This window comes from Anarhichas minor, unplaced genomic scaffold (assembly GCF_050575085.1).
Source record: "Anarhichas minor isolate MPS153535 unplaced genomic scaffold, ASM5057508v1 ptg000017l, whole genome shotgun sequence".
Classification (NCBI taxonomy): Eukaryota; Metazoa; Chordata; class Actinopteri; order Perciformes; family Anarhichadidae; genus Anarhichas; species Anarhichas minor.
Window position 1 is genome coordinate 4,771,275 of NW_027466463.1, and position 27,931 is coordinate 4,799,205.

General features: G+C 40.6%; 2 protein-coding genes across 2 annotated transcripts; one reads left to right on the top strand and one right to left on the bottom strand.

Annotated features, from left to right (window-relative positions):
• The first annotated feature begins 577 nt into the window (after positions 1-577).
• adgra1a (adhesion G protein-coupled receptor A1a) lies at positions 578-3,109 on the top strand. The gene is made up of 3 exons (XM_076093156.1): positions 578-708; positions 1,437-1,532; positions 1,621-3,109. The coding sequence occupies exons 1-3, from the start codon at positions 593-595 to the stop codon at positions 3,107-3,109; spliced, it is 1,701 nt and encodes a 566-aa protein (XP_075949271.1). The 5' UTR covers positions 578-592.
• Positions 3,110-13,234: 10,125 nt separating this feature from the next.
• On the bottom strand, positions 13,235-26,769 carry LOC142951491 (zinc finger protein 518A). The gene is made up of 3 exons (XM_076093051.1): positions 26,422-26,769; positions 24,137-24,206; positions 13,235-21,495 (listed from the first exon to the last, which is right to left on the bottom strand). Exon 3 carries the CDS (start codon positions 21,473-21,475, stop codon positions 17,381-17,383), a length of 4,095 nt encoding a protein of 1,364 aa, XP_075949166.1. The 5' UTR covers positions 21,476-21,495; positions 24,137-24,206; positions 26,422-26,769; the 3' UTR covers positions 13,235-17,380.
• Between the last annotated feature and the right edge of the window lie 1,162 nt (positions 26,770-27,931).

Genomic DNA, 27,931 nt, shown 5'->3' on the forward strand with positions numbered 1-27,931 from the left:
TGAAATTTCCAACTCTGGAATTCCGACTTATCAGTTCAACTAGAACTCAGCGATAGTCCAAAGCTTAAAATGAATATGCTTATCGACACCTAAAGCTCATTATTAACATGTCCAGCACTATACCCACCGTAAGAAAACGTGTACAAAAATGAACTGTATTATTAGTAGTAACAGATTTACCCATACAATCTAACAAAGCTAACATTGGCTGGCATACAAAGCTAACCAGTAAAGTGTCCTAAATAAACAGTTCAAACTAAATGCTAATTAATGTGATGGTTATGAGTAACACTTGTGCTTTTCCTACTATGACAAGTCAGAAAACAAAGTCTTCTGTGAAAAAGGTCTGCTGCTGGCCTTTTTGAACAATAACGTCAGCTAAACATGGCGAATGATGTAAACAAACAAACATCTGTTCAGCTAACATTATTATATGTTGATTACCTGTTTATCTCAAAATTCATGTACACAAAACACTAATACAACCATATGCTAATTTGGACATCAAACTCATATTGCTTTTAATAATCTTTGTTTACAACTTTATCTTTGTCAGGTTGGCATTGTGCTTCACTATGCTTCTTTGTCTACCATGCTGTGGCTGACATTTACTGCAAGAAATATCTGTAAAGATGTATCCAAAGACCCACTTCGGGCCCAGAACAGAGATGGGCCGGTACGGACTCGCACCAAACCAACTGTCCTCAGGTAAGCTGTAAGCTAGTAAGCTGGTGGTTATGTGCACAACAGGGCTGAACAATGTTCTAATTATCCGACTAATTGACAATGTGTGAATTAATCTGAAAGATGTTAAACTGTGTAGCATATTAGGAATTATAGCAGCGATGCAAGTGCCCTTGGACCTCTGTCTCTCTTTTTCAAGATTCTCAGTTGAATTTGAGAAAGTGTTGACTACAATCAAAGTCAAATGAGGAGTTTGAATTTGAAAGAATTGGAAGTTGAACTAATCTAAAAACTGAGTTACTAAATCACATTAGAGTTTTGCATCACTTATTTGATGCCTCATGTCCCATCACCTCTCTTAATAGATTCAGCTTGCTGCACATTTTAGCAAAGCTCACATTTTTTTATGTACTTCATTTCAATTTTAATAGGATGAGAGTTTAAAGAAATAAAATCTGATCTTTATTACTAAATTGAGCTTAAATAGGACATCACTTTGGAGAGCTTAATAGCCATCTTTCTGACAGTGTGACAAGTGAGAGAGATTAATATCATACTTAAGTCTCTGGGATAAAGTACAGAGCTTTAATCGGGATGTGGTTAGCCTAGCTTAGCATGAAGACTGAAGGGTTTCCCGTCACGGCAGCCAAGTGTCTAACAGGAAGATAATCAGCTTGATCATATTCTGCCTCTCTGCCCGACCTGTTACCCAGCCAGAATTCATACTTTAAATTTTTTAACCTTTTTTGCAGATTTTATCTTGTGAGTGATGGAATCCCTCTCCTAATTGTTGGAGTTACGGCAGCATTTGGTATGGATAACTATGGCAGCAGGGATGACGCTTTGTAGTAAGTACAAAATGTAATTATATGTAGACGATCATGTTTTCATTTATTCTTTAGGATACATGTTTATGTCTCCGTGTGTCTTTTTCAGTTGCTGGATGGCATGGGAACCAAGCTTGGGGGGTTTCTATGCACCCATTGGTCTTCTGGTCTTAGTCATGTCCATGTACTTCTTGTGCACATACATCCAGCTTAAATGCCACCCAGAGAAGAAATATGAGCTGCGAGTTCTGAGTGAGGAGCAGCAGCAGTTATCATCTAGCGAGTCAAACCATCACTGCCACACCAACACTGGGGGAGTTTCTGGGCCCGCTGGGGAATTTGCAACAGGCGTGTCGGTACTGGCCAATGAGCACTCATTTAAATCTCAGCTCCGGGCCACAGCCTTCACGCTCTTTTTGTTCCTGTCTACCTGGGCTTTGGGAGCGTTGGCTGTATCACTGGGACATTTCCTGGATATGATATTCAGCTGCCTGTATGGGGCTTTTTGTGTCACTCTGGGACTCTTCCTTCTCATCCAGCACTGTGCCAAACGTGACGACGTATGGCACCGCTGGTGGGCTGGTTGCCCGTCGAAGTCTAAGTCCGAGGATGGGGATGGGGACGGACAGAGCCCGAGGCAGGAGCTCCATCAGCCACACTGCCGCCTGAGCTCTCCATGCTCCAGCAAGCAGCCTCTGCTCTCTCCTCACCTTGTGCAGAGTTCTTACCAGAAAATGACACCGCCTTCCCAGAGCCCCATGACCAATCACATGGGTCCATGCTGCGTGGCCGTGATGAGTCCTGTTACCACGACCCCCATGTCGCCTCTCACCGAGCAACTGCCCTCACCTCGTCCGCAGACGCTCTCCGACGAGCTCCCTCGTCCCGCTCTGCCTCTACAGGGCTGCCTTAGTGACAGAACAAAGTCACGCTCTTTCAACTGCCCACGTCCATGCCTCCAGGACTACCGCTCGCACATGACCTCCACCAGTATGGACGGGAGCAGGCACAGCTCGCACCTGGACAGCCCTCACGCAGTGCACCACCTCGAAGGCTCACCACTGCTTTCCAACAGCCCACACCCGGACCTCCAGCTTCCCTGCCCCAGCCCTCTCTTGGATAAGCAGCTGGCTTCCTGCCAAAGCTTGCAACGCCAGAACTCTTGCCACAGCGTGCAAGACTCGATGGCTTCCTGTCACAGCCGGACACACAACATGCACGACAGCATTACTTCCTGTCACAGCCTCCTCCTGCCTTGTCATGGGGTCCACACCTGCCAGTGGCACATGTACAGCGCAGCCGATCACTCCTCCACTACGAGCTGCTGTGATAAATCCGACCCCTTCGCCTTGCAGTACCAGCAAGACCCCGAAGCCTACAGCTGCATGTCGAAGCCAACAGATAAAGAGAAGGATAGTCTCTGCGTAGAGGTGGAGCAGAAAGGTTTCCCAAGAAATACTCTGCCTCGGCAGCACGGCACTGTCAGTCGGCGAGGTACCATCGGCCGGAACAGGAGCTTGCAGGAAGAAGGCCTGTTTGGTTCAGACGCCACAGGAAACATACGGACTGGCCCTTGGAGGAATGAAACCACTGTATAGTTTTCTTATACACTTGTCCCTGTACTTGCCACACCTTCCAGCAGCCCTGTAATCAAATTACCCCTTTAAGTGTTTGGGTCTCAATGCCTTCAGCTTTGCCCCTTGAACCAAAGGTTGAGTTTTCAGTGAGGCCTCGTATCCTGATGAGATTTCTGAACCCCTTCATGACAAAGTTCTCTATAAGTGTGTTACTTATCCGTTTTTGCAAGGAATATTCAAATGCTAGAAAACTTCAATTAGTGTCCCATGAATATTCTGCTCCATGTAGTTTAAAGTTGCAATCAGTACTGTATGGCTCTCTAGGGGCACAGTGGCTCAGTAGTTAGCAATGACACAGCAAGAAGGCCATGAGTTTTGAAACCCCATCAGTTCCACATTCCCCCTACAGTCAAAAGATATGCAGATCAGCTGCAAGGAATACTCCAACCTAGATGTTTTCACAGATTTAAAACTTTAGACCTGATGCCAAGCAGGCCAGTGAAAAAAGTACCCAAACTCAATGGGAATTAATTAGTTGTCTTAAATAGGAGACCTCATCCAGAAGAGGGAGGAAAGTCTGACTCAATCTGAATAGACCCAAAGATTGCGTGGACCTCTTAAACCTAACAAGTATGAAAGTTGATTGGGGCTCATAAATACTGTTGTCCAGCAATCATTACCAAGTTGGGACAGCAGCCATGCTGTGATATCAGCTATACTGACATTTAGAAAGGCAACTATTTTGATAATTGATCAATCTGTTGATTATTTCTCTGATTATTGGATTATGACAATGAACTTGAATCACCGCATTCCGGTTGTATGCCTCCACCAACCAGTCATGTTGCAGTTCACATCCATGTCAGTCCAAGATGACTTCATCATTTTATCCAATAAGACATTTGTGTGAAATTGTCATAATTAACAAACAAATTCTTGAGTTATGGCCCAAAACATGTTTTGTGAGGTCACAGTGTCACTTTGACCACCAAATTCTATTCAGTTCGTCATGCCGTGAAATAGCAGTGGGAACTGGCTCACGTTATATTTATTTTAGACAGAACGAAAACAGGGTGAAAGAAAAACGTATGACGGTTGACACTTCAAAGTGTCATTGGAGTGCTGAAAAAAAAGACAGCTTAAAATTTGTGCTGTCCACTCATAGGCTATACTAACATTTTATTTATATAATTTGTTCATCCATAAAAAAACTAAACCAAAATACATAAATATTCTTTACAGATTTGAAACACTCACAAGCTCGTCAACCAGCAAGTAGAAGAATCGGGAGCTCCTGTGTTCACTGAGGTTTTGGAGAACAAGTGCATTATGAGTAGTTTATTGGGTCTGTTTCAGAAAACTTGGAATCTCAGCAGCCACTGAGGGAACCCTAATCTGTCAACATCTGCAAACCCCCGGTGATATATACTGTAAGAAGCAAGAAGCAGTAAAATACCACTGATTGCACCTTTAAATACTTGGCTTGATCGCTTTCAAAAAGTTCTATATTCGTCACTGTTATTACGTTTTTAATGGCATTGCTGGACACAATATCAATTTAAATGTGAGTGGTTACACATGTGAAAACACTTTTGAATCAGTGTGAGCATGTGTGTGTGTTTTTATGTGTGCAACAGTGCATGAGTAGATCCATACAGATGTGGTGTGGTTTTGTGCTATATGTGTTTATTATTATGGATTCACCCTTGCAGTTATGATCTGTCTCGATAAAGATTAATTTATGAAGCCTATAAAGATTTTCTATGGAGACACCTTAACTATGCTGCCAAATGGAGTCAAATAGACTCGTCTGACAAATATTGCACTAGTATGTACTATAGTAAGATAATAATTTTTAAAAAACCTGCAATGTGCTACAAAGCACAAACTTTGTATAGTGCCAAAAAGACGTGCCAGCTTTCACTGTGATGAGAAACTACACACAGCTCATTCTCAATAGGCTTTGAGAGATCATATAGTTTGTAGCATCATACAAACTTGAACTCAGGTTTTAGAAGATCATCAGCAGCCCCTTTCAAGTCACTCCCGAAACTTCTATATGTTACCTCCAGAGAGGTGTTTTCATAACCAGTTGAGCCCGGCTTACTTCAGGAAAAATCCGGTTTAATTTCTGTTTCGTGAAAACTCTCACCTGAGAGTTTTCACAAAACAGAAATTAAACCGGATTTGGAAACCTAGTGGTCCAGACTAGCCTAGTTCGGGTAAGGCTAGTTTTCAGTGTTACAATCGATGAGTCAGACTCAAAACTGTCTTCTCTATAAATACACTTGTTTTACTGTCTTCTGAGTTAGATGATGTCGGTGTAAAGCCATGAGGCGATTAGCCTAGCTTTGCAAAAAGTATGTTAAGTATGTTAAGTATACGCATACAGTGTTTCCTCTAACGTCTTTGCCACCACAGTAAAACAAAACACTCTGCCATCAATCATATGGAATTTATAATATAGTTGTATACCCCCAACTGGCGATATAAAACGCCAGTATGAGTCTGTTTATACCAGTGGAATGAAAGGAAATAGTAGTTTTTTAAATTTATTTGATATTTAAAACACATTTTTTTCCCACTTTATCGAATACAAAAGTTCAAACAGATCGTCCGTAGAACATGACTAGTTCATTACAATGGGTCTGAGAATATGACAAATACGCCTAATAATAACGCAAATAATTTAAATGTAGTTAGAAGTAAAATAATCAAGATAAATTATATTCTAAATAATGTCCTCTACAAGTGTCTTGTCAAATTGTGTGAGAGGGGATACTCAATAAAAAAACTCAAATACAGGAGATATAACTTTGTCCAAATAATATTTTGGCATTGTTTCTATAAGATATTTAATAGATTTGTGCTTACATATTCAGTCTCAAACAGCTTGACCATGTTTGTCCCCCCTTTCAGGCTTCGTGCTAAGCTAATCACCCTGCTCGCTATGCTATTACAATGCTAAATTACAAATCCTACTGTGCCCCTGATTGGCTCCTTGTACTCCTTGCCCTTGTTGGTTGGGTTGGTAAGGTTTAGACATGAGCAGGGATATTGGGTAATGTTATGGGTGAGAGTATCATTTCATAAATTTCTGTGCTGAAAATGTCCCACCATGCATTCAGCAACGAGATACAAATGTAATGTAAAGTTTATTTTGTCAAGCATAATCCTGGTTCAGCATCAGTCGAACCAGGCTTTTCACAGTAAACCCTGCTTCTTTTTTTTTTAAAGCCTTTTCTTTATAAAACACCTCTCTGGTTCATGGTATTTAGCGGCACATTTGGAACAAGTGAAAGTGTTGTGAGTTTCACTCATCCATACATTTGATTCTACTTTTAGGGCCATAATCAGGCCTTTGTGCTGGAGCTCTCTAGTGTTGATTTAAAGAAGGAATGAGTCATATCACCCTGTTATTTATTGCAGGTTAAACACAGATGTTCACTTATATGTCGGCATACCCCAGTTTGATTGCGGCCGTCGAGCGACACTAACCTTCAGCCTCACGTTGATGACCGTGTACACGTGAAGTGTCGTCGTCGTGTCCCGGTGTTGCGACAGCTTTCGGCATCTTCCCAGGCAGGGATCGCCCGCTGGTGTTGAAATCACACCGAAAGATGCTGTCCAAACATGAAATGTGGTATTCTTTTTTAAAAAAATCTATTTATCACTTCTATTGTGGATTTTCTCAACAGTGTAAAAAAAACAAAGTGACACCCTGTAAGACAAAGGGATTCCCAATATGAGCACTGTGTGTTGTCTGCACTAGAAATAAAGATTTACTGTCATACACTGCGTGAGTCGTTGTTCTCTTCCTGCACAGGGGCCTAGCTACCATCCAGTATCCTAACGTCCCGTTCTCAGTATTTTTTCCACTCCAACGAATTTGGCAACTTTAGCAACTTTCAGACATTTAAATTGTGTGCTCACATTTGACAATTAAGAAAAAAAAAAAATCAAATAAACTGACTGTATAATTGAATACAAATAAAATATGAAAATGAAAATTTCCGAATCACTCAAAAATATTTAAAGACCTTTTTAGTGGCAAAAAACACATTTCAGAGGTGGGTGGGGTGCAGGGGGGCTTTGACATATGAGTATTTCTAAGATCCTAGCTATGGCCCTGTTTCAGTCTAGGGATTTAAAGTCAGTGTCATTATAGAGACTTCATTATAGACATCACTCAACACCAGTGGCGGCCGTGCATTTTATACCTGGGCCTTCAGTGCTGTACTAGTACAGTTGAACCTCCTCTTAATAACCTCATTATGGCGCCACAGCTATTTGTTTTGTGTAAAAAACGCATATTCACATAGCACTGCAACATTTGACAAGTGAAATAAAATGTTACATGAGGGCTACAAATACACTTAACTGCAGAGTGCAGACACATGAATACATGACGGGATGCTTAGTCATTAACGGACAATGCATAGAGTCAAAATCAATGTAATTAACATAATGACAAGAACAAACACAAGAACCAGTCACATGTATTTATATGACAACAAAGCAGGTAGAATAGCATAAAACCCAAATAACACAATTCAACAGGCCTCTGCACAATCCAGCAAAACTGCAGCACTAAAACACGCATTCTGCCACACACTCGAGGGAACCATTCAAATATTATTCACATCAGAGGGAACAATATTAACCATATCATAAAAACGACACCATAGACAAATTAACACAGTAGTACTGCAGTACTGCAGATGTAAAAACACAAAAGCAGTTCACTTACCAAAGCTGCTGTTCACTAATAGAGACAAAGTCCATCTTCCTTTCTTTGATTACAAAGAGATGTATTGACGTACAGTACATCGGTTCAGTTCCAGCAAGAGGTCCCAAGAGAGTGGTAACAGGACCATATGGGGTATATCTGTCTTTGCTTTGATAAGGGGAAGTAACCACATGGGGCTTGCAGTTTAAACAGAGAATGTTTGGATGTGAAGATTCCCAGGGATAATCAAGGGTAATAAAGAAAGATCTCTTTGTGTGACAAGGCTCAGAAGATGAAGGGGTGACTGGAGGGGTCAATGGGGAGCTTGAAACTGCTGATCAATTGTTGTAATGTTGTAATGATGTTCCCCCCTACTGTGTGCTGAGATGCTTAAGAGCAGGAGACAAACTGAACTCTTGGCTCATCCTCTGCGGACTGTGTTGCAGTCAGTATGACGGTGAAGCCTTCTCTGGCCAGAGAATAAATACTTTAAAGACAAACTTCTTTCCTCAATGTTTCTTATTTCAGTATTCAGTATTATAGGACTCACTCGGTACTATTGAATAGTTTTTTTTCCACCACACTCCCCAGTTTCTTCAATACGTTTTAATGCGTTTGAGGGCTGAAAATGTCCGCTTGATAGAGGCAGTCGATATTGGGATTGTCACCGCCCAACATGTCATGCTAACCCACTGACCAATCAAGCCGCACGTTAATGCTGACATACTTGTAGGCCAGCTAGAAGGCTCTGGCATGTCAAAGAATACGCCCAACATGTCAAACTAAAGATCTGATTGGTTGGTGACTATGACAATCAACAATATCGTCCCCATTTACTTAAACTGCAAATGGATTTACTTGTAATTCTGAAGGCCTTCGGGCAGATTTTTTTTACTTAGAGACAGCATAGGGGTGAAATCTGATTGGATAAAAGCTCAACTTAAAACAAGGTGCACTGGAAGCAGCACAACTGAGGAAGACAGTAGCTATGCAATGAGATAATAAGCTAATGGGAAAAAATATTTAGAATACATGTAGTTTATTTATGAAAAATAATTACATCATAAAATAGCTACAACTTGTGATTCTTTCTAGGCCAGCAGAGAAGGCTTTGCTGGCCCTGACGGCCCACCACTGCCCAACACGTAAACAGCAAGTAAATGTCCTCATTTTAATAGCAAGCTCATTAAAATATATACATCTAGCGACAGATCTTGATCATTAGCAACATTTTCTTTCTATCTCTGAAATACTTTGCCCGATATTGTCAGGCTCTCTTTTTGATAAGTCTGTCTTTTGGGTTGCTTTGCAGTTGTTGGGTTGCTTTGCAGTTGTTGGGTTGCTTTGCAGGCAGTTGTTGTCAATGCTCGAAACGCAACTTTTCCTGCCGGATATTCAGCCGTTGAATCAGGCTTTCACCACCTGAGGGGACGTGTACGTAACTGGCACACACCACACCACACTGGGCGTAGACTCCCTCCTGGGCCTTGTGGTAGGGCGCCAACCTCCTTGGAGATTTGTGTGGCCGCTACATGGTCACATACATCTACTTTTGGCAGGTGTTATTGCTTGAATGTGGCTGCTGGCGCCCCCCTTTTGGGCAACATGTTCTCAGTGCCTCCCTGTGCCAGTAGGCCCAGCCAGGGAGATGTCTTGTATTCTTGTCGGTTAGCCTAGCAAATTACAAATTTGTAGTATATTGACATGATGTCTTGGAGACACTCCTCTCAGACATGGGCAAATGAGGAAACTGAGTCATGCAGACAATCGCCACCATGCGGGGCTCATACATGGCAGGGAAGAGCCACAGCTTTTAAGCATATTGTCACAAGGAAAGTTCTTAATTACTCCAATATTTAAAGGTTAAACATTGATCAATAAAATACTGAGTATATCATAAGAGCCATTTGTCGTTAATCACAGTTATCTACAACCAAATCGTATTTTAAATGCCGCTGAAATCAGCCGTCACCCAGTGCAGAATGTGCCTCATGACCCTGGTGTAATACTTTACGAGACCAAACATGAACAGTCATGGTTTGACATCACTTAAACCATTAGCATCTTATCGCGCAAGGTTGATTCATTGAGCTAGCAGGCTTTAGTCTGTAGCGTGCATGCTAACAAGCTAGTTTAATCGTGCTGCTAGCCAATCCAGTCGATCAGGAGAGAACCAGACGGACTGCTGGAGCGGAGGCGGTTCAGAACAGAGACACCCCACTGAGAGTCAGTTTCCTGCATCTGTGTCACACCACTGCCCCGCTCTTTTAGGAGACCATTGGTATGTCCCGAGTCTACCAACACAGAAAATGACTGAATCTTTTGCTCCATATTCAACAAAGTAAATATTGAAACCATTCTTCACAAGCCACATTTGTCCCGGACATTCTGGCACTGAAATTGGGAGGTTGGGCTGCATTGATGTATATGAGAAAATGACTCTACTTCTCACTTGATTTATTACCTCAGTAAACATTGTGAACATGAGTTTATCATCTCAATTTCTGTTTTCATTTAGTAAATGATGGTCCCATTTAGGGTAAAATACACCATAAAGTAGGGTATGCCTAGAGTTTGTCTACCTTGCTATTGACAGGTCGCTACGCTGTCCAGTCTGGAAATTGTTTGCGTTTTTCGCCTTAAATGGTAAATGTACTTGTAAAGCGCTTTCACACTACTTGTCATCATTCACTCAGTCACATGGGGATCGAACCACCGATCCTCTGATTGAAGGACGACCCTGCTCTCCACTTAGTCACCCCCTTAGAGCTTTATCACTTTCAAAATGGGTTTAATTGTAACATTTTGGTCGCTGTTAACGGCCCATATAATATGTCTAGGGGAACACAGGGAGTGACCCAAAACCTTTACAAAAACGAAAAGAGAAGGCTGCTGGAAGACAAACATTGAATAACATTTATGGACAGAAAAATGCTTGACGGAAATAAACCAACTCAAATCGCAGAAGTGGAAGCAATCTCATGACAGTAAAAGCAGCCTACAAACAGTTTTAAGGCCAAAAAAGGTGCAGCTCCACTGAGGCCCTGATGAAGTTCAGGTGTGGGTGCTCCGGACACTGAAAGGGGGCGTGGCAGAAACACAGAGAGAGAGACAGCTCTTGTCCAAAAATACGAGGCCGGAGGAAAAGTCAGCTGGCGTAACAGTTCCCTAAAACAATGTCTCATTCAGCATTCGGTTGTACTGTCTGTCTTCAGTAAACCGCTGCGTTCGCTTCCAAACGTCTCTGACGATGGTAACGCTCCGTGTAGAGGTCGCCTCCATACATCCCATCCCCCACACAGCGCTCTTCTCCACAGCCACGGGCCACTGGCCTGAACCACTCCGGCAGCAGAGGAGTCAGAAAAATTATGCAGACGTCCCTGATGTGAACATGACCTATTTTGAAGTCCTACAGAAGCCCGCAGACCTGGCTGTCTTCCTGCTGCGTTGGTCTATTGGCTGCACCTGCCTACATGACATGCTATATATATAGCTATATATATATATATATATATATATATATATATATATATATAGCTATATATATATATATATATATAGCTATATATATATATATAGCTATATATATATATATATAGCTATATATATATATATATATATATATAGCTATATACAGTATATATATATATATATATATATATACATACATATACAGTATATATATATATATACATATATATATATATACATATACAGTATATATATATATATATACAGTATATATATAGTTAAAGACCCATGCTTTTCATTTAGTTTTACTGCAAATGTGCTGCTCAAATTTCCAGTCTTTCTGCTGCACTGCCTCTACTACCCACATGTACACATTATATCCCCACTTATTCTTTAGTTTGATATTTATAACACAAGATATTTTAAATTGATATGGGCATATTGCATCATTGTATATTCTAATCATGTTGTTTATTTCTAATCTCATTTTATATTATTTAATACGGACAGTTGATTTCAAACCACTTTCAGTCAGCGACATTTTCATTTAGGAAGTGCTACAAATATACAAGTACATGAAACCGCCACATTTCTACAGTAGCCCAGCACGGACAAACCAAACGCTGGCCCAAGAGAGACCCCTGAAGACACTGCGGTAACGTGAGCCTGTCCAGTATTTTGTTTCCAGTTTTACTATTGTATTCTATGCATCTTACAAACATTGTTTGTCTCATTTCAGAGGTTGTCACATGGGGTGGTTATTGCAGTCCATTTGTATTTTGTTAAGATATTATACCATACTGCGAGGTGCCTGATGGTCTGACAGAAACAGATTTTTAGTAGTGTGTTCACACTGGAAAAGTGACATGAACAAAGTAGACTCAAAGCAGATGCAGCATAGATACATGTTATGTATGGGTGGGCTGTGGCTGCACATTGCTCTGCCACAAAGGCAATTACTGTAGCAGAACTATCTGTGTGGAGAGTTGTGTAGCTGTATCTCAATCCGTGTGTGAGTAATGAGATTTGTGAAAGTGTAAAATAATCTCCAAATGTGTACAAAGATTTGTGAATGTGCAGAGGAATCTGCAGGTGTATTCAGAGACCGTGTATGTGTGTGTCACCGCATGCAAATTGTCGCTCTGGGGAAAGGTTTACACATTTAATTCAGACGATCAGAGATTCTAATTTAACATTATTACATCAGAGGGCAATTCTGGTTTTCCTTTTATTGAAATGATCACAAACTTAAGCCTGCCATTATCAACATGTTTTCAAATCAACAAAATTGCAGAGCTAATATAAATGTTTATTAGGTCCACATAGCTAAAACCAATGCGGCCTATTCTCACAGTCCTTCAATAAACCCTCCCTTTATAGAGATTGTAATGTTCACTTTTTGTTCAAACTGTTCCAAGAGACGTTTATTGGCTGTATCAGACTGCGTTATTTTGAGCTTGTAAACCTAATGTGTGCCTTATAAACTGGCAACTGAGTGTATATGTATTTACTTTCAAAACATGGACTTCATCATTTACAAGAGGGTTAATCACATAACATTATCTATGTGAACTCTTTTTTTTTTTTAGGAACTCACATTAATGTGTGGCCTCCAGTCCAACCTATTCATTACTCTCAGGCAGCCGGTTCAGTATTATTTACAGTATGCCAACAATTACACTTTTAGTGTCTGATTTAGGCCCACATTAAGTGTTAAATTATGGCATTAAACGGGGGATTATTAAGCAGAATGAAATTCAGGAGTTCCTGCAACGTTTTGTCCTGTGCTGCCCCCATGTGGATCTTTTCAGCATCAGCACCATAAAACACACTGCGAATAAGACCTGCACTATTTCACCTCTGCGCTGAATACAGCATACAAGTATTAAACTTGGTTATCAAACATGTGTGCCATTATTTCTGACAAAAACAAAAAGCCACCACTATTTGTTTTCACTAGGTATGCACATTTATTAGAGGAGAGTGAACCACTAAGTTGAACAGAAGAATACAGTACACATTGTCGACCTGCCAAAGGACATTCGAGGCACTTCGCGTGGGGAGAGATTCAGTAAAGATTTGAACAGTTTAATGTACACGAGTTCAGCATTTGGTAGAAACCTACAATCTGGTTTGTGGTAGAGTAACATCAGCTGGAGGGGAGCAGCAGGAGGCTGAAATGTAGAAGTTGTCTCTGTGTATGAAACTGGTTTTTAACCATTGCTCACTTTTCATTTCGGGCTCACAACCGAGGAAAATAAGCCGATATAATAGTGTGTCCCCCACATAATGTGGCATCACAGTGTTTAAGAATCCTATCAAAACTTATTTTCAAAATGGACAAGACAGACGAAACATCGCACTGTACATTTCGCTCATACATATGAAACCAGTCTGAAACAAACAGACATGTGGCTGTGATCATTTCAAGCCATATTCATGGGTGGGGGGGGGGGGGGGTTCTACAAAATGTTGCATTAATGAGCACTCAATTGTGTCAGTTATAATTAGTTCATTTTGTATCCCAAAACTCAATATTGTTATGCCTCATATTACAGACATAAGTTAAATTCCAGCTCAAAGAATTAAAATACTGAATATTCCCCAATATAAGGATTGATATCAACCTTTAGCTACTTTACATCCTGCTATTTGACTTTAAAGTACTGTATATGCATGTTTACCCAAACCAGTTTGAAGAGAGAAATATAGAGCGCATAAATATTTTAGGAGATATTTAAATTCTTTAAACTAACATTTTAACAGCTTTTCACTGATTTGGAATGTTATCTCATCTAAAGGGAACAAAATAAGATTGTTAGTACTGGAAAAGGAGACATTATGACCAAGGAAGTTAGCTTTCTGCAGCTGGCTAGACTGGTTTGATTAAAGGAATAGCAAAAATAAGCATATTTGCTTTAGTTATTACAGTGAGACGAGAAGATGGATATCAATGTCATGTTTGTGTGTTACGTACGGAGCTTTTGTCTTCATGGGGTTGGCTAGGTTAGCATAAAGACTGCAGGGCGACACAGCTAGCCTGACTTTCTTATCAGCAACCAACACTTCTAAAGCTCACCAATTGACACATTGTATCTAATTTGTTTAGGCTGTACACAAAAAGAAACATAATAATGACAATTAGTGGTTTAAGGGGGAGTTATGTGTTGGAACTATTTTTAACTGCTGGAAGTCTTAATGCTAAGCTAGGCTAATCATGTATTTTAGAACTTCCTTTCAGAGCATGAGATGAGAAGAACGTGTCAATCTAATGTGCGCTATGTACAGATTCAGGACATGGTTAGCCTAGCTTAGCATAGCATAAAGACGAAGCAGGAGGCAAAGAGCTAGCTTGCTGTGTCCAAATGTCACTAAAATAGTAGTTTTAGGGGGAGTATTGTTGTGGAACAACAGTCCTGTCTTTAAGTGACGTTGACAGGTTTGGTACCATCAAGCACATACAGACAGCTATAAGAAAACCTGTGTTGACTAAGCATATCTGGCAACCCATGTAGTAGCCCCCCCCCCCGGCTCTGTACCTAACAGACATTTCAATCTTCTCAACTCACTCTCTGGAAAACAAAAATAGGGAGTAAGTGAAATTTCACAAAAGAATGAACAATTCCTTAAGGAAGAGAACACCCCATGAAGCAAGTTAAAGTTGAATGCTTGTTTGGTTTCACTGGTAAGTCACACATATGAGTGGAATGTAGCTACTACTCAGGCTACATTCTTAGGAGATTTACAGGAAATTATTTCAGGGACTTCACCTAATGTAGAATAAAATGCCCACCTTGTGGATTGGAGCAGTTGATTGAAATTAAAACATTTAGCAAATGCTGGTGAAAAGCGATATATGCTGAGGTCAGAACTTTAGTAATAGGAGGCTGGCTGTTTAGAACCATTTTGAAAGTATAAAACATTAGCATGGCTTCCATTGTTCAGTCAGTTGCATATTGAACGGAATAAAACATTAATTCCACAGTTCGATCATGTGATACAATCATTAAAACTATGAAAAAACTAAAAAAAAGGTCCATGTCCTGTTGGCAAGGGAAAAAAGTGTCAAATGTAACATTAAAACAAATGTATGTACAACATACTGGACTTGATAAAGCCAGTGAGCAGAGTAATAGTACAACATTAATGCAATATTAGGTGAAAGACGATGCAGAGTCCAAACACATGGGTTACGTTCAGGGCTCTTACTACACTTAAAATGTCCACAGAGCATAAAAAACAAATGTGGCCAGCAATAGACTTCTGAAAGAAAGTATTCAATATTAATAAGAAACCTTTTGTTTAAGTTTAAAAAAAAAAAAAAAAAGTATGTAAATGCCTTTTCTTGTGATTTTGTTCTCTCTGGGGTCTCTGGGTGCACTATGGTACACATTGATGTCAAAACACATCGCTTCATGTCTTTATATACACCCTCACCCATTCCTGTAGAAATGTTTATTATTTCTACAGTCGCATTTTTTACTTCTGGGGTGATCCAGCCAACCCCTCCCACCATAAAAACTACCTTTTTCCTTAATCTAATGAGCACTATCAGCAGTAACACAGGTTCAATGTGTTGCGGTAGTGGTCCAAGTTCCTAAAAATCAGCTGTTGTGTAGAGGATGGTGGAATAACACAGGGCTCCACCGTATTGGCTGCCCAGCAAGCCTTTCAGTGATTTATACAGCATAATCTCTCTCTTTCCCAACAGGCTCTTAATTTGAAATATCCACAGGAAGTGCAGAGGTTGTCTTGATAACAAGTATGTTAATACCTGCTTTTATTTGAGAATTTACAGTAATGTGTTAGACCTTTTGAGCTGAAGCGATCAATCGATTAGTCAATCGACAGAAAAAGGCAATATGCTAATATTTTGACAACGAACTAATCTTCAAGTCAGTTTTCAAGCAAAAATTCCAAACATTTCCTCGTTTCAGCCATTTAAATTGAGATGATTTGCTGTTTTTCCTTCTATTATGTGATAATAAACCGAAAATCTTTGGGTTTAGAAACAAACAAAGATGATGTCCCCTCGGTCTTTATAAAAGACATTTTTCAATGTAATCTGACATTTGATAGACCGAACGATTCATTGATTAATAGAGAAGGCAAATCGATAATGAACATAATTGTTAGTTTCAGCCAGTGTTTAACCATAGTTCATCTTATTCATTATTATAATTACTCAAAACTTGTACATTTCCAATTATAAAGGACTAAAATATTGCAGCCATTTTGTCGTCTTTGGCATTGTAAAAGGTTAAACATCTGAGCGGTTGACAAAAATATATAGTTGCTTGGAAACTGCATAGGGCGTAAAATGGGTTGATCTGTATTTCTCCAGTATTAACTTAGAGCCAGAGTTAAACAGATACAGAATTTCTCTTCTCTGCAAAAGTAGTATATAAAACCATCTGTCTATTTGCAGCACTTTTTATTAGAGATTTAAAAGATTACTCTGAAAAATCTAAGATCTAGTTATAACAAGTGCATGCTACAGGTCGACAAAATCCTGATAAACTCTAAACTAATCCTGCAGATAGAATGCAATAAAATAATATCCCCTTCAATTAAAACATCATACAAAATGGAAAAATTTGGACAATAACATTTTTACATCACAAGAGTAAAACAAAGGAATTTGTCAACAAACTTGAGCGGTAAGCTATACAAATAGTTTCCTGTCCTCACATGTAATAAAGAAGATACAAAAATCCCTTAAACTAGGCAAAAGTGACAAACCAGATTAATATGAAATCACCTGAGTAATTTAAACCAGCTCTACATACAACCTTTGCTGATATTGTCCCCTTTATTTAAGCTAGTGCTCTTACCACAACTCCAAGTTACAGTGTACCATTTTCACAGTTCAATTTGACCTGTGCATGCATGATCTTAATCATGCTTGCAGTACATATTTTACCAGAAAATGCACCTATGAAAAGATAAACTATGATTTATTTAAGAATATGTATTTACAGGAACAGAAATTAAACAAATGTAATTTGGAAGGTCATTGAAAAATATACAACCATTTATCCACCTCAAAGGGACAAAATATCAACCCATTTAAAAAGGTGATGGAAAGCTTTTCAGAAGAGCTTATTCCAGTCTCTAGTTGCCTCCATGAGGTGCCGCTGGCCGTGACCAATCCAATCTTCTTGGTTGTTAAAGAGCCGACCACAAAACCAGCAGTCAAACACCACAGGCCTTTCTCTACAACCCGACTGAGTTTCTACTACCTCGTACTTTTTTTTGCTTTTTTTCCTTAACTTCAGTTTCAGAAGGAATCGCTCTCGGACAGAACTCTGAACTGGCTGGGGTCTTGGGTCCTCCCTGTGAGATGATGCACCTTTGGTCGAGGAATTCTTCCACAGAGCACCGAGCTCAGAGAGAGCTTGGATTGTTTTCTGAGATAGAGAGACCTTAGTAACAGCACCTTTGTGCCTGTTAACTACCTTCATGATATTGGCCACTTCGGGAATGTCAGCATCTGGATGATTGAGCACCACTACAGGTTGGTATCTACGAGGGCATTTGATCTGCTGGAGTGAACTGAATGGAGCGAGCCTTAGTGTCCTTTCAACTTCTTTGGCTACAGGCTTCCACAGCACCGTAGTATCTTTTTCAGTCAGTGTTTTATTTGCGAGTCTTCTAGCTTTATGCACCGTTGCTGGAAGCTCGTCAAATAATGCTTTCCTGCGCCTTTTCCTTTGGCTTGGAGGCCTAATTGGCCTTGGGGCCAGTATAGGTTTCTCTGCGTCGTACGGTTGTACCTTTACATTCATCTGAGAGGGTGAAATGCAAGATTCCATGACATCTTTCTGTGTAGTATTTTGTCGGGGGATCAATTTATTTACCCCATTAGAGGAATTTGTTTTGTTTGATGCCACCAGAAAACACTGGGTCTGAGGGCTGGTGGCCAAAAACAAAGGTTGACTGCTTGAGGTGGGAGCGCCACTTGTAAGACGGCTACCGGTAGGAGTGACAATTTTAAATATGACTTTGTTTCCAGTACTTTCACTGGTTTGGCTACACCGAGCCCCAGTCTTTGTGTCTTGGTTGTTCAATAGTAAGCTTGATTTGGGTGGAGAAATGTATCGGAGCAAGAATGCCTGGCGACCAGTGTGCAGACTGCTGGGTTTGTCTGCAGAGCTCACAGGCATGGCCAGAACTGGCCTCGAGTTCAACTGGAGTTGTGCACTTGCCAGTCTGAGACCAGGAGTACTGAGGGTCTGACCAAATGGAACAGACCTCTGTACAAAGTAGCAAGTTGGCGGTGTCTTTGCCGTTTTGTCTGTAGGTGTATTGTGTGGTGTGCTTGAGAAGAGAACGGGACCCTTAAAACCTGGACTGTTGATAAGGTAGTGATTTGAGGTGGTGCCAGCACCTGATTGATGAGCAGAGAGAAGTGTAGTCCCTTTTTCGGCAACTCCTGCTTTTGGTGCTGATGCACCTGTCCTCCTGCTGTTTTGAGTAGGGGCTACTCCAGTAGGGTTACTTGATCTTTCTAACCCTGGCTTCATATAAGAAACATTTATCTGAGGATTTGCAGAATTGGTTATTAGTTTGAAACCTGGAGTGGCCTTGAGCTGCACCGGAACAGCAAATCGATTCTCAGTAGTTCTCAGGAGTACCGACTGCTTACCCTCTGGCAATTGAAGAATTCGTAGAGTGGTTTTTGTTTGTTTTAAAGAATCATTACTTGCACTTGAAGATCCAACTCTTTCCTTATGAAGTTGTTGGGTAATAATTGCGTCCGAATGTTCCTCCACAAAACTGCCAAAGCAATTTGAACTACTCTTCGTTTCTGACTCTTTGTTAGATATAGGAATGCTCTCCTCCTCAATTTTGATAATATTGAAGTCTTGGAGCACTGACTCAGGATTTTCATCCTCAGTGGCAGGATCGTCAACACTAGCTATGCACTCATCAACCTCAATGTCAATCTCGGAAACCTTTTCTTGAGTTGAGTCTTCATTGCCACTTTCTGTGAATAGCTCTGGAGACTCTGCCAATGTCAAGCTAAACTGTGATGATTCACAAATACTTTCTTTGTCTGCTGAATAATCCGACATATTGTCAAAGTTTTGGGTAGTGTTGGGTGAAGTGCCAAATGTTTCCTTGGAATAATTGTGAAAATTAAATACTTCTTGGTTTGGTGAATTTTGTGTGCAGCCCATGAGACTCTCTCTCATGGGCTGCACACAAACTCTACCTGGGGTGGGCGGGGATGATTCTGGAGGTGCTGGGTTAGTTGAAAGCTTTTTTAAATGTAGCTTGTCGTTTTTATATTCAATCTCAGTTCCAATCCCATCACTTTCTTCTGAGGTACTCTGAGAAGATTGATCGTCATTTTCTATAATGCTAAAGGAAGAGTTCCCTTTGTGTTTGTCAATGAATTTGTCTGCGTCTGTATCAGTCATCAATAACTCATCTGCAGCCCCACAGTTTTCAATAGTTTCTTTGGAGACTTGTTTGGAAAGCAATAATTCCTCAGCAACTTTTGAAGGTGAAGTTAACGGAGTGACCATGTTAAGTGTTGCAGAGTTATTATCAAACTTACTTCTTTCTGAGCAGGTGGTTTGACTTGGGGGACTTTGGTCACCCACATGATCAGAGTCATGTGTCATTGGATATAACGTATCTGCACAAGTTGAAGACCTACCTAGTAAAGTATTAGCTTGCTCTCCAACATCATCTCTAGGTGGGGTGGAATCAAGATTGCAAATAGAGGTTTCTTCCTCCTCTATCTTAACTTTTACTGCCATAATATCGCCTTGATCTATCTGTATGCAAGATTCACTTCTTGGTGAAAGGGCAAAACTTTGTGATGTTGAGGTCTTGCTATTAGAGCATTCCCCATTCTCATTGGGGACTCTACTTTTCTCCAAGACAGGATTTGGTGCTGAGGAGCCCACATCTTCAATCAAGGAATGGTTTTGAGTGGATGAATCTTGCTTTGCTGTGGGTATTACTTTGAGAACTAAATGTTTTTTGCCATCAACCATCTTGAATCCCATCACTTTGGTTGTACAGTTGGGGGGAAGAGAGATTTTGTTCTTAACCATCAGAACAGTCAGACCATTAGGATTGGTGTGACTTCCAGCATCAGAACTTTCAGAGTTGTCACATTCCTGTAACATTACCGGCATGGACTGATCTGTGTTACGAGAGCCTTTGCCCGAATTTTTGTTTTCCTTTTTTGAATCCACAAAGTGGTGGGTCTCCTCAACGGATATCTCTGATTTGATTAGCCTGCCATTTTGGCTGGGTAAACTCCCGGACAGACAGTTCAGTTTTGATATCCTCTGAGCCTCTTGTGATTCACCACTCTTTTTCACCAAAAGTTTTAAGATTGCAGATGCATTTCCTGGGCTGCCACTATCGTCTAAAGCCTTCAATACATTCCTTCTCTCAGCTTCCTCTTTGTGAACAGCTGCTGTGTGTTTCTTAAGATACTCGCTTCTTGCTGCACCATATCCACAGATCTGACAAGTGTAGGGGAATGAACCAGAGTGAGCTTTCAGGTGCTTCTGGTGATCCTCCTCGTTCAAGCCGATATGTCTGCATTTCGAACACTTCCAAGGACTCTCATTATGATGATGGATGTGCTGGACGAATGTACCTGCGTCCAGAGTTGTAAAGTCACACCAGTCACAGGTAAACTGTCCATTTAGACTGTGACACATGATGTAGTGTCTGGTGAGCAAAAGCAGAGAGTACTGAACATCATTGTTGCAGAGCTCGCATGTAACCAGAGTATTCCTGTGCTCAATCCGATGGCGTTGAAGAGCAGGGAACTCGTTTGTGACAAAACCGCACAGGTCACAAGGGTATGTAGGAAGGGTTCCTTTATGGGCCGCTCGGAAATGTTTAAGGAGATCATTGGGGCTGTATGTGCAATCATCTTTACAGACAGAGCATCCAAAACTCAGAATCTTTCCAGAGAAAACAGCCCCCTGCTGAATTTTACAATGGGCTTTATTCAGAGTTGGTTTATCTTTCTTGGTGGAACTCCCGTGCTCCTTAATGGAAGATTCTTCTCCATTATTGAAGAGTGACCCATCCGTGACTTCTCTGAAATGCTTAAACACAAAGTCTTTTACCTTTTCCTTTTCATCCCCAGTTACTGATATGTTGCAGTTTTTGGCAGAGTCATTAAGTATTGTGAGGTCTTCTTCCATAGTTGTAAATCTACAGTTATCTGTAAGAGAAGTAAACACATGTGGTTTTCATTAGTACAATCAATAGGATCCAATTTACTCTAAATGCGTTTAACATTGCTGTAGTACATACATAGTAGTATGTATGTACTACAGAGCAGATATCCAATGGTGCATGATAATCCCTGTTCCAAATAGATTGAGGGCCATTGGTGATCAGGCTTATCAGGATTTCATGCCCTCTAGGCCTGCATGATAAGAGGAAAAACGGCAATGTGCGATAACATTGTTCAATATCGCGATGACGATATGACTTGCGATAAATAAAATGTAATGTGTATATTAGCTACACATTTCCAATGTCAGCATCAGTCATTCCTCCTGTTCTCTGTCCTCCCTCTGATCCGATTCACTGCCTGTGCTGGTAGAGGGAGGAGGGGCTGCCTTGTCTCAGCCAGCACCACAGTGTACAAGAATTTTAACAAGATATTTTAAGAAACTTGGCAAACTAAGCTAAACAGTTAGACTAGACGGCTTCTGTTTTAGCTTGTGTAGCCGAGAGTTTGCCATTAAGAATAGGTTAATAAATTAAAGCTAATCACTTAGCTAATTGTTAAGCTGCAAATGTATTTTGAATATTTTGGAACTTCTTGTATTGCTGCTCAAGAAAGACTATTTCTTTACATACAAGAATAAAGCAATGTTGATTCTTTTCTCACAAAGAACCGATGAGAGAATCAATAAGGAACCGAACCGATAAGCAGAATCGATAAGAGTAGCAGTATCGAAAAAATCCTAAAGATACCCATCCATCACTGGCACGTTGAGTCCACCAAGGGTTGTAGTTTTGCCAGATTATTAACCTCAAAAGGGTAAAGTGAATTAACGTGAAGGATGAGCCTTAAACAGCTCTTATTGCATGGCAAAGAAAGTCCATAGTTTCATTTCAAAAGCCAATGTGCGATGCGGTGATGCGCTTTGACCAACACAATGAGGCAGAGTTTACTGACAAATCAACCGCACACCCCGTTTTCAAAAGACAGCTAACAGAATGAAACTCAGATCATCCTCCTGCCTGTTACACCGACAAACGTCCGACCAGAGGTGACACACTGGTCTATACGTAACATGTGCACCAGTGAAACTGTGATTTGATCTTTAACCTGAGTAGCAGACCTGTGAGTCATCCACGGTGCAAGGAGGATACAGATATACATGACCCTCGCACTTAGAGGAAAAGCCGTTATCTGGAGCTCACCAAAAACAAAAAAAGAGGCAAAATACAGATATTAAGAGACATTTAGTCAAAACAGAATCCCTCTAGTCTGCATACCAGTGTTGTCCGTGTAGAAGTGACACGCATTGCTTGGAGAGTATGCTGCCTGCTCACTGAAGGCTCAATCAGAGATCACAATACTCCAGGTCTCTCCTCCCTGCTCGCATGCAAATGTACTTCTTACACACTTGTTCCTTTGCTCTCGTGCAAAGCAAAGTAAAAAATCTCAGTAAAAGAAAAGTTGGAGACTACATATGAATTTGCCTTAATGAAGCCTCAAACTTCCCACGCGTTACTTCATCTCTCTGACCGTCACCCTGATCTCTCTTTGCTCTCTTTTGAGCCGGTAGAGTAACACATTATAGTTTGTGTCTGTGATTAATGAAATAAAGAAAACCCAGACTGTGAACAACCACGATGTAGAGGAACAAATGGAACGGTTTAGACCAAAAGAAACACCAAAATGGTTGACTGTGTCCCGCAGAGGCATGCGGCTCATTTTGGTCCAGGGCCTGACAACTGTTAAACTTAGCAGTAGTTGGTCGTGTGCCTCCAAATTTTTGTAACTTGCTGCGACTTCAAGTGACTGTCAATAGTTCACTGATAAAAGCACCGTTTATATGTCTAGGGATTATACAAAGAAGACCAGTTCACTTTTAAATGCTTTAGGAACAGGAGGTCTTAAAAATCTACATTCAAGTAAATATTTTGCAGCCAAATCAAATAGTTAACAGGATATTCAACCTTTGGTTCTTTATAATGCTTTTAACACTTAACTCGTTTATTTACAGGGCTTGTACAAAGGCAATAAAGTAGTCCATGAATATGAGATATGAGTTTACACATAATTACAATTCCTCATCGTCATTGTGGAGGTTAGTTTATGGCTTTTTTTTAAAGTACTACCTACAGTCTCTGGGTGTATCTCTGGGCTACACTCTTTGTCTTTAGGATTCTTCACAGTTCATTTTGTTTGTGCGCCCTCTGCCGTTTCGGAGAATAATGCAGCGCACAACGCGTAGAGTATAAATCCCTCGGTTCACGCTCAGAGTCTGCGGAGGCTCGCGCCACGTCGCTAACAGAGTATAAACACCACTTTCCATAGTGGTTTTCTCTGGCTGAGGAGCGTTTCATCAAAAAGAAGTGCTCCCAGCCCCTTTTTTGAAAAGTTCAGAGATTTTTCAACTAGAAGCGCTCGGAGAGGCTGCGCAACAAAACCTCAGAACGCTAGATGCAGCTTTTTTCTCTCAGCAGCCGAATACGCTCTCTCCTCATTGGGAACAACTGACATTTATTTATTTATTTTCAAAAGACGCTGGTGCTTACAGGTTTAGGAGGCGGACCATTAAATTAGCCGACCAAAGTGACAAAAATGAGTTAGAACACATTTAATAAGCAGTTATTACCTGTACTCCTTTAGGACAAACTCAGACATTAATGCATGTCGGGTCTGAAGAAGAGGTGTGGCCACTGTGCCTGTAAGACAGAAGTGAAAAAAATTGTCATTTAACCCCTAAATTGTCAATACTGACACATTATCATTATTCTCATTATTAGTTTCATATTACTGAAAATATTCCCATCAACAAACCAGTGAACACTGGTTCTGCTAAACATCACACCACGCTGCTGAGTACACATGTGTACACTAGAGTACACATGCACATGTGTTAGTTCTGAAATGTATTGACCGGCTTTTCACTGACAGCAAGATCAGTTAAGCCCACTTTGCACCAATCATTCATAACCAGAGTAGTAATAAAAGCATTAACAGGAAAACAACCCGAACAGCATCACTTTTACAAGTGAGCAGACCTGTACAGTTACAATAAAACATGAAAACTGAACCCAGTATGAAACATTCCCAAAATGAAGCTTCTCAAGCTGCGAGGATTGGCTACTTTTCATTATCCAAGGAGATAACTACAGTACCCAATGGTTCGAACCTTATAAGGTTAAATTATAACGTTGATAATTGAATTATTATTATTAATAATAACAGAAACACTTTTCCTTGTCAGAATCTTGCGCCTACATTGCCCACAATGCAATGGACTGCCGAGAGTTCGGTCAGAGATTGGGCCCGTTATGCAAGTAGCAGCTAACATGCACGGAGGCTCCGGCCTGCAGCAGATATGAGGAGCTACAGCGCTCTCATTAACTCACTTCTTTAGAACTCCACACCCACATTTTGTTTTTTCATTTTCAAACTTAAGAATCTTTCAGACACGCGAGACTCAAAAGACATCACATCGGACTTTACACAGCTCCCTCTGGAGACACTAAAAGGTTTATACAACTTTTTTACACAAATACACTAGTACTCCCAACAACTGGAAACAGACTTTGATGAGGAACACTGGTGGCATTCCCCTGTAATACCTTTGGCCTGTTACTAAATATCTTTGACTTTGGGGAATTAAAAAAAAACTTTTCTGACATTTTATTGACAAAGCAAGTGATCAATTGTTCAGCCGATTAGTTAAACAAACATTTCTGAAAATGTACTTTTTGTGGAGCAGTCATTAAAGTATGCAGTGTCGTTTTCCAAGTTTTTGTACCCACCAGACTAACTTTTACACCTTTGGAAACGAGTGAGCATTAACCCTATTAAACGTGAAATGACGGAGTAATCCAGATTATCAACACTGGGGAAATGTTTTAGCACGCAGCATACTTCCCCTGTGCCACATTTACTGGATTCAGAGGGCCTAATCGCATACCCAGCATGCAACAGGGAGAGCTCTTCTTAAACATGGTAATTACAAGCTTTACCAATCCGAATTAAACATTATACGTATTAAGTATTCATGTGAGGTCAGCAAGGGGACCTACCTACATTAGCCTTCAACTCCATACATCTCAGTCAGCTGTCAACCCTGTGGATCTGAGGCAGCCATGTTGGGGGGAAAAATGGCTGCCGTGATTTTATGACTTATCTGCACCGGCTACTTCAGTCAGTCTGAGAGAATTGAATCTCTGCTAACACTGTCTTCAACACACACACTTGGGCTGATGTGAATCATTTAAATACCAATAACTTACTCTCCAAATCAAATGAAACTACACAGGAGAGAACACATATACACATATGTTTTATTATTTCTAATAAAACTGGATGAAACTAATAGTGTAGTTAAACTGAGCAGGACTTTAGTGAACACCTGGACTGCAGACAAGGTATGGCTCCTCTCTGCCCGCGCTATCTAACGTTAGATGGGAGAGATATAAAAGAAGCTTGGAGATGAAGAGGAAAAGTTGCATTGTCTCATAACTGTGATCACACTCCAGCAGCCCCAGTCACATCACACAGGGGACAACTACAACATGTTGCAAATATGTGAAGCTCTGCCTTAACCTCGGAGTGCGACATCTTTAAGAAAATAATGTATGTTTACTTCTTCCGAGTGACTTGCTCCATAGTCGCTTAAGTTTAGGAAACGCGAGGGAACGCTGCATCAGTGGGAGAATTAAAAGGCTGTAGACGGACAGCAACAAAGGACTCCAGAATGAACGCTGCGATATGTTACTGCACTGTGGCAATTATGATATTGACACACGGGAAACAGACGAGCCACTTCGCGATCATGTTAAGTGTCTGTAGAGTTGAATAACCAGTTATTTTACACCAAAATAAAGCCCCCTCCCACGCGAAGACATTTAAAGTTACGGAAAACCAGTTATATCTTACTATGAACTCGATGGAAGTTCAGGTGGCGTCCCCGTCAACGTCCGGCATTGTGAAAAGGAGGTTACGGTACAAAAAAAGCACACAGTCGAACATTTGCCTTCCTTCTCTCCTCTCTATGGATCCACAGCGACGGCGGCCATGACAGTCCATCCGGGTACTGACGTGCTCTTGACACTCATGTAGAAGCGGATGAATATGTATTGCTTGACATATACCAAACTAGTGCCGCGAAGGGCATTTTTTCGTGGAAAACACAGTTGAAACAACTTTCACTCAAGTGAAAATATGTTCTGTTTCACGAAACACCTATAATAACGTTGCTGCTGTTTTCGCAGCATGAGCTCTACGTCATTCACTGCCTGTGTGTGTGTGTGTGTGTGTGTGTATGTACGTCCTAGGTGGAAGAAGAAGCAATGGGCAGCAATGGCGGATATACGCCATTTCCTACTGAGTGCGTTTCATGTAGGCTGATATGCCTTTGTTGATTCCCGATCGGGCGTTGTATTCTACTCTAAATACTTGTAATTAATCATCTCTCTCTCTCTGTCTCTGTCTCTCTCTCTCTCTCTCTCTCTCTTTGTCCCTCTCTCCCTTGGTCTCTGTATCACACATTTCTAATAATGGAGGATGTGAAGCTCATACCATGTTACCTCATCGCCCTACATTATAACATTATAGCAGTATGCACTGACAGTGTTACATACAGTGTTATATTAGCTCCCTGGATTTAAAAGGTGTATATATGTGTCTCTGCTAGCCTTGCTCTTTCCCTCTGCCCCTTTGAGTATTAAGAATTGATAATTGTCCGTTCAATCCCATATAGAATGTTACAAAATAAATAAACATAAACTATTTGCCAATGTAGGTCATATAAAAACTTCTCCCATCTCAAGGTCCATATTGGAGCTGCTCTGGTCTTTTGATCACGTCAGGTGTTCTTCATCACCACACGGAATTTGTTCAGGTGTTCTGCAATTGCAGATGCTAATATTTCCTAATTTATTCAAAATTTTAAGCAGTCAGGGTCATATTTCCTCACCACAAGCTTAGGAGCTTTTACTGGCCCAGGCTTGTTCCCTGCATCACTTTTTCATTTAACAAAAACAATCCATTTTGTGTCATAACATTTGAAGGGAAGGTAATTAGCGAAGAGGGTTTGTATCTGATACATTGTTGTGATTGAACTGGTCATGGAAATTATGCTTTATTTGAGATGCAATGCTTTTTTGTTTAAGTGAAATCTTGTGCACATTGAAAAAAATTACATTGTAAATTACCCCCACACCCCCAAATATTTTTACTTATTTAATCATTTGGCAGTACCTCCGCAGACCACTAGATGGCATTCTGAGGAACCAGCAGTGACCCCGGCCCAAAGGTTGAGAATAGCTTTGTTAAGGTATTTGTCATCTTCCAGGCATTACATAAGGTTAAGAGATGGCCATCTTATTTCTTAAATCCTATTATTTAAAGAGGCTTACCATCACACAATGAAAGAACAAGACTGGAA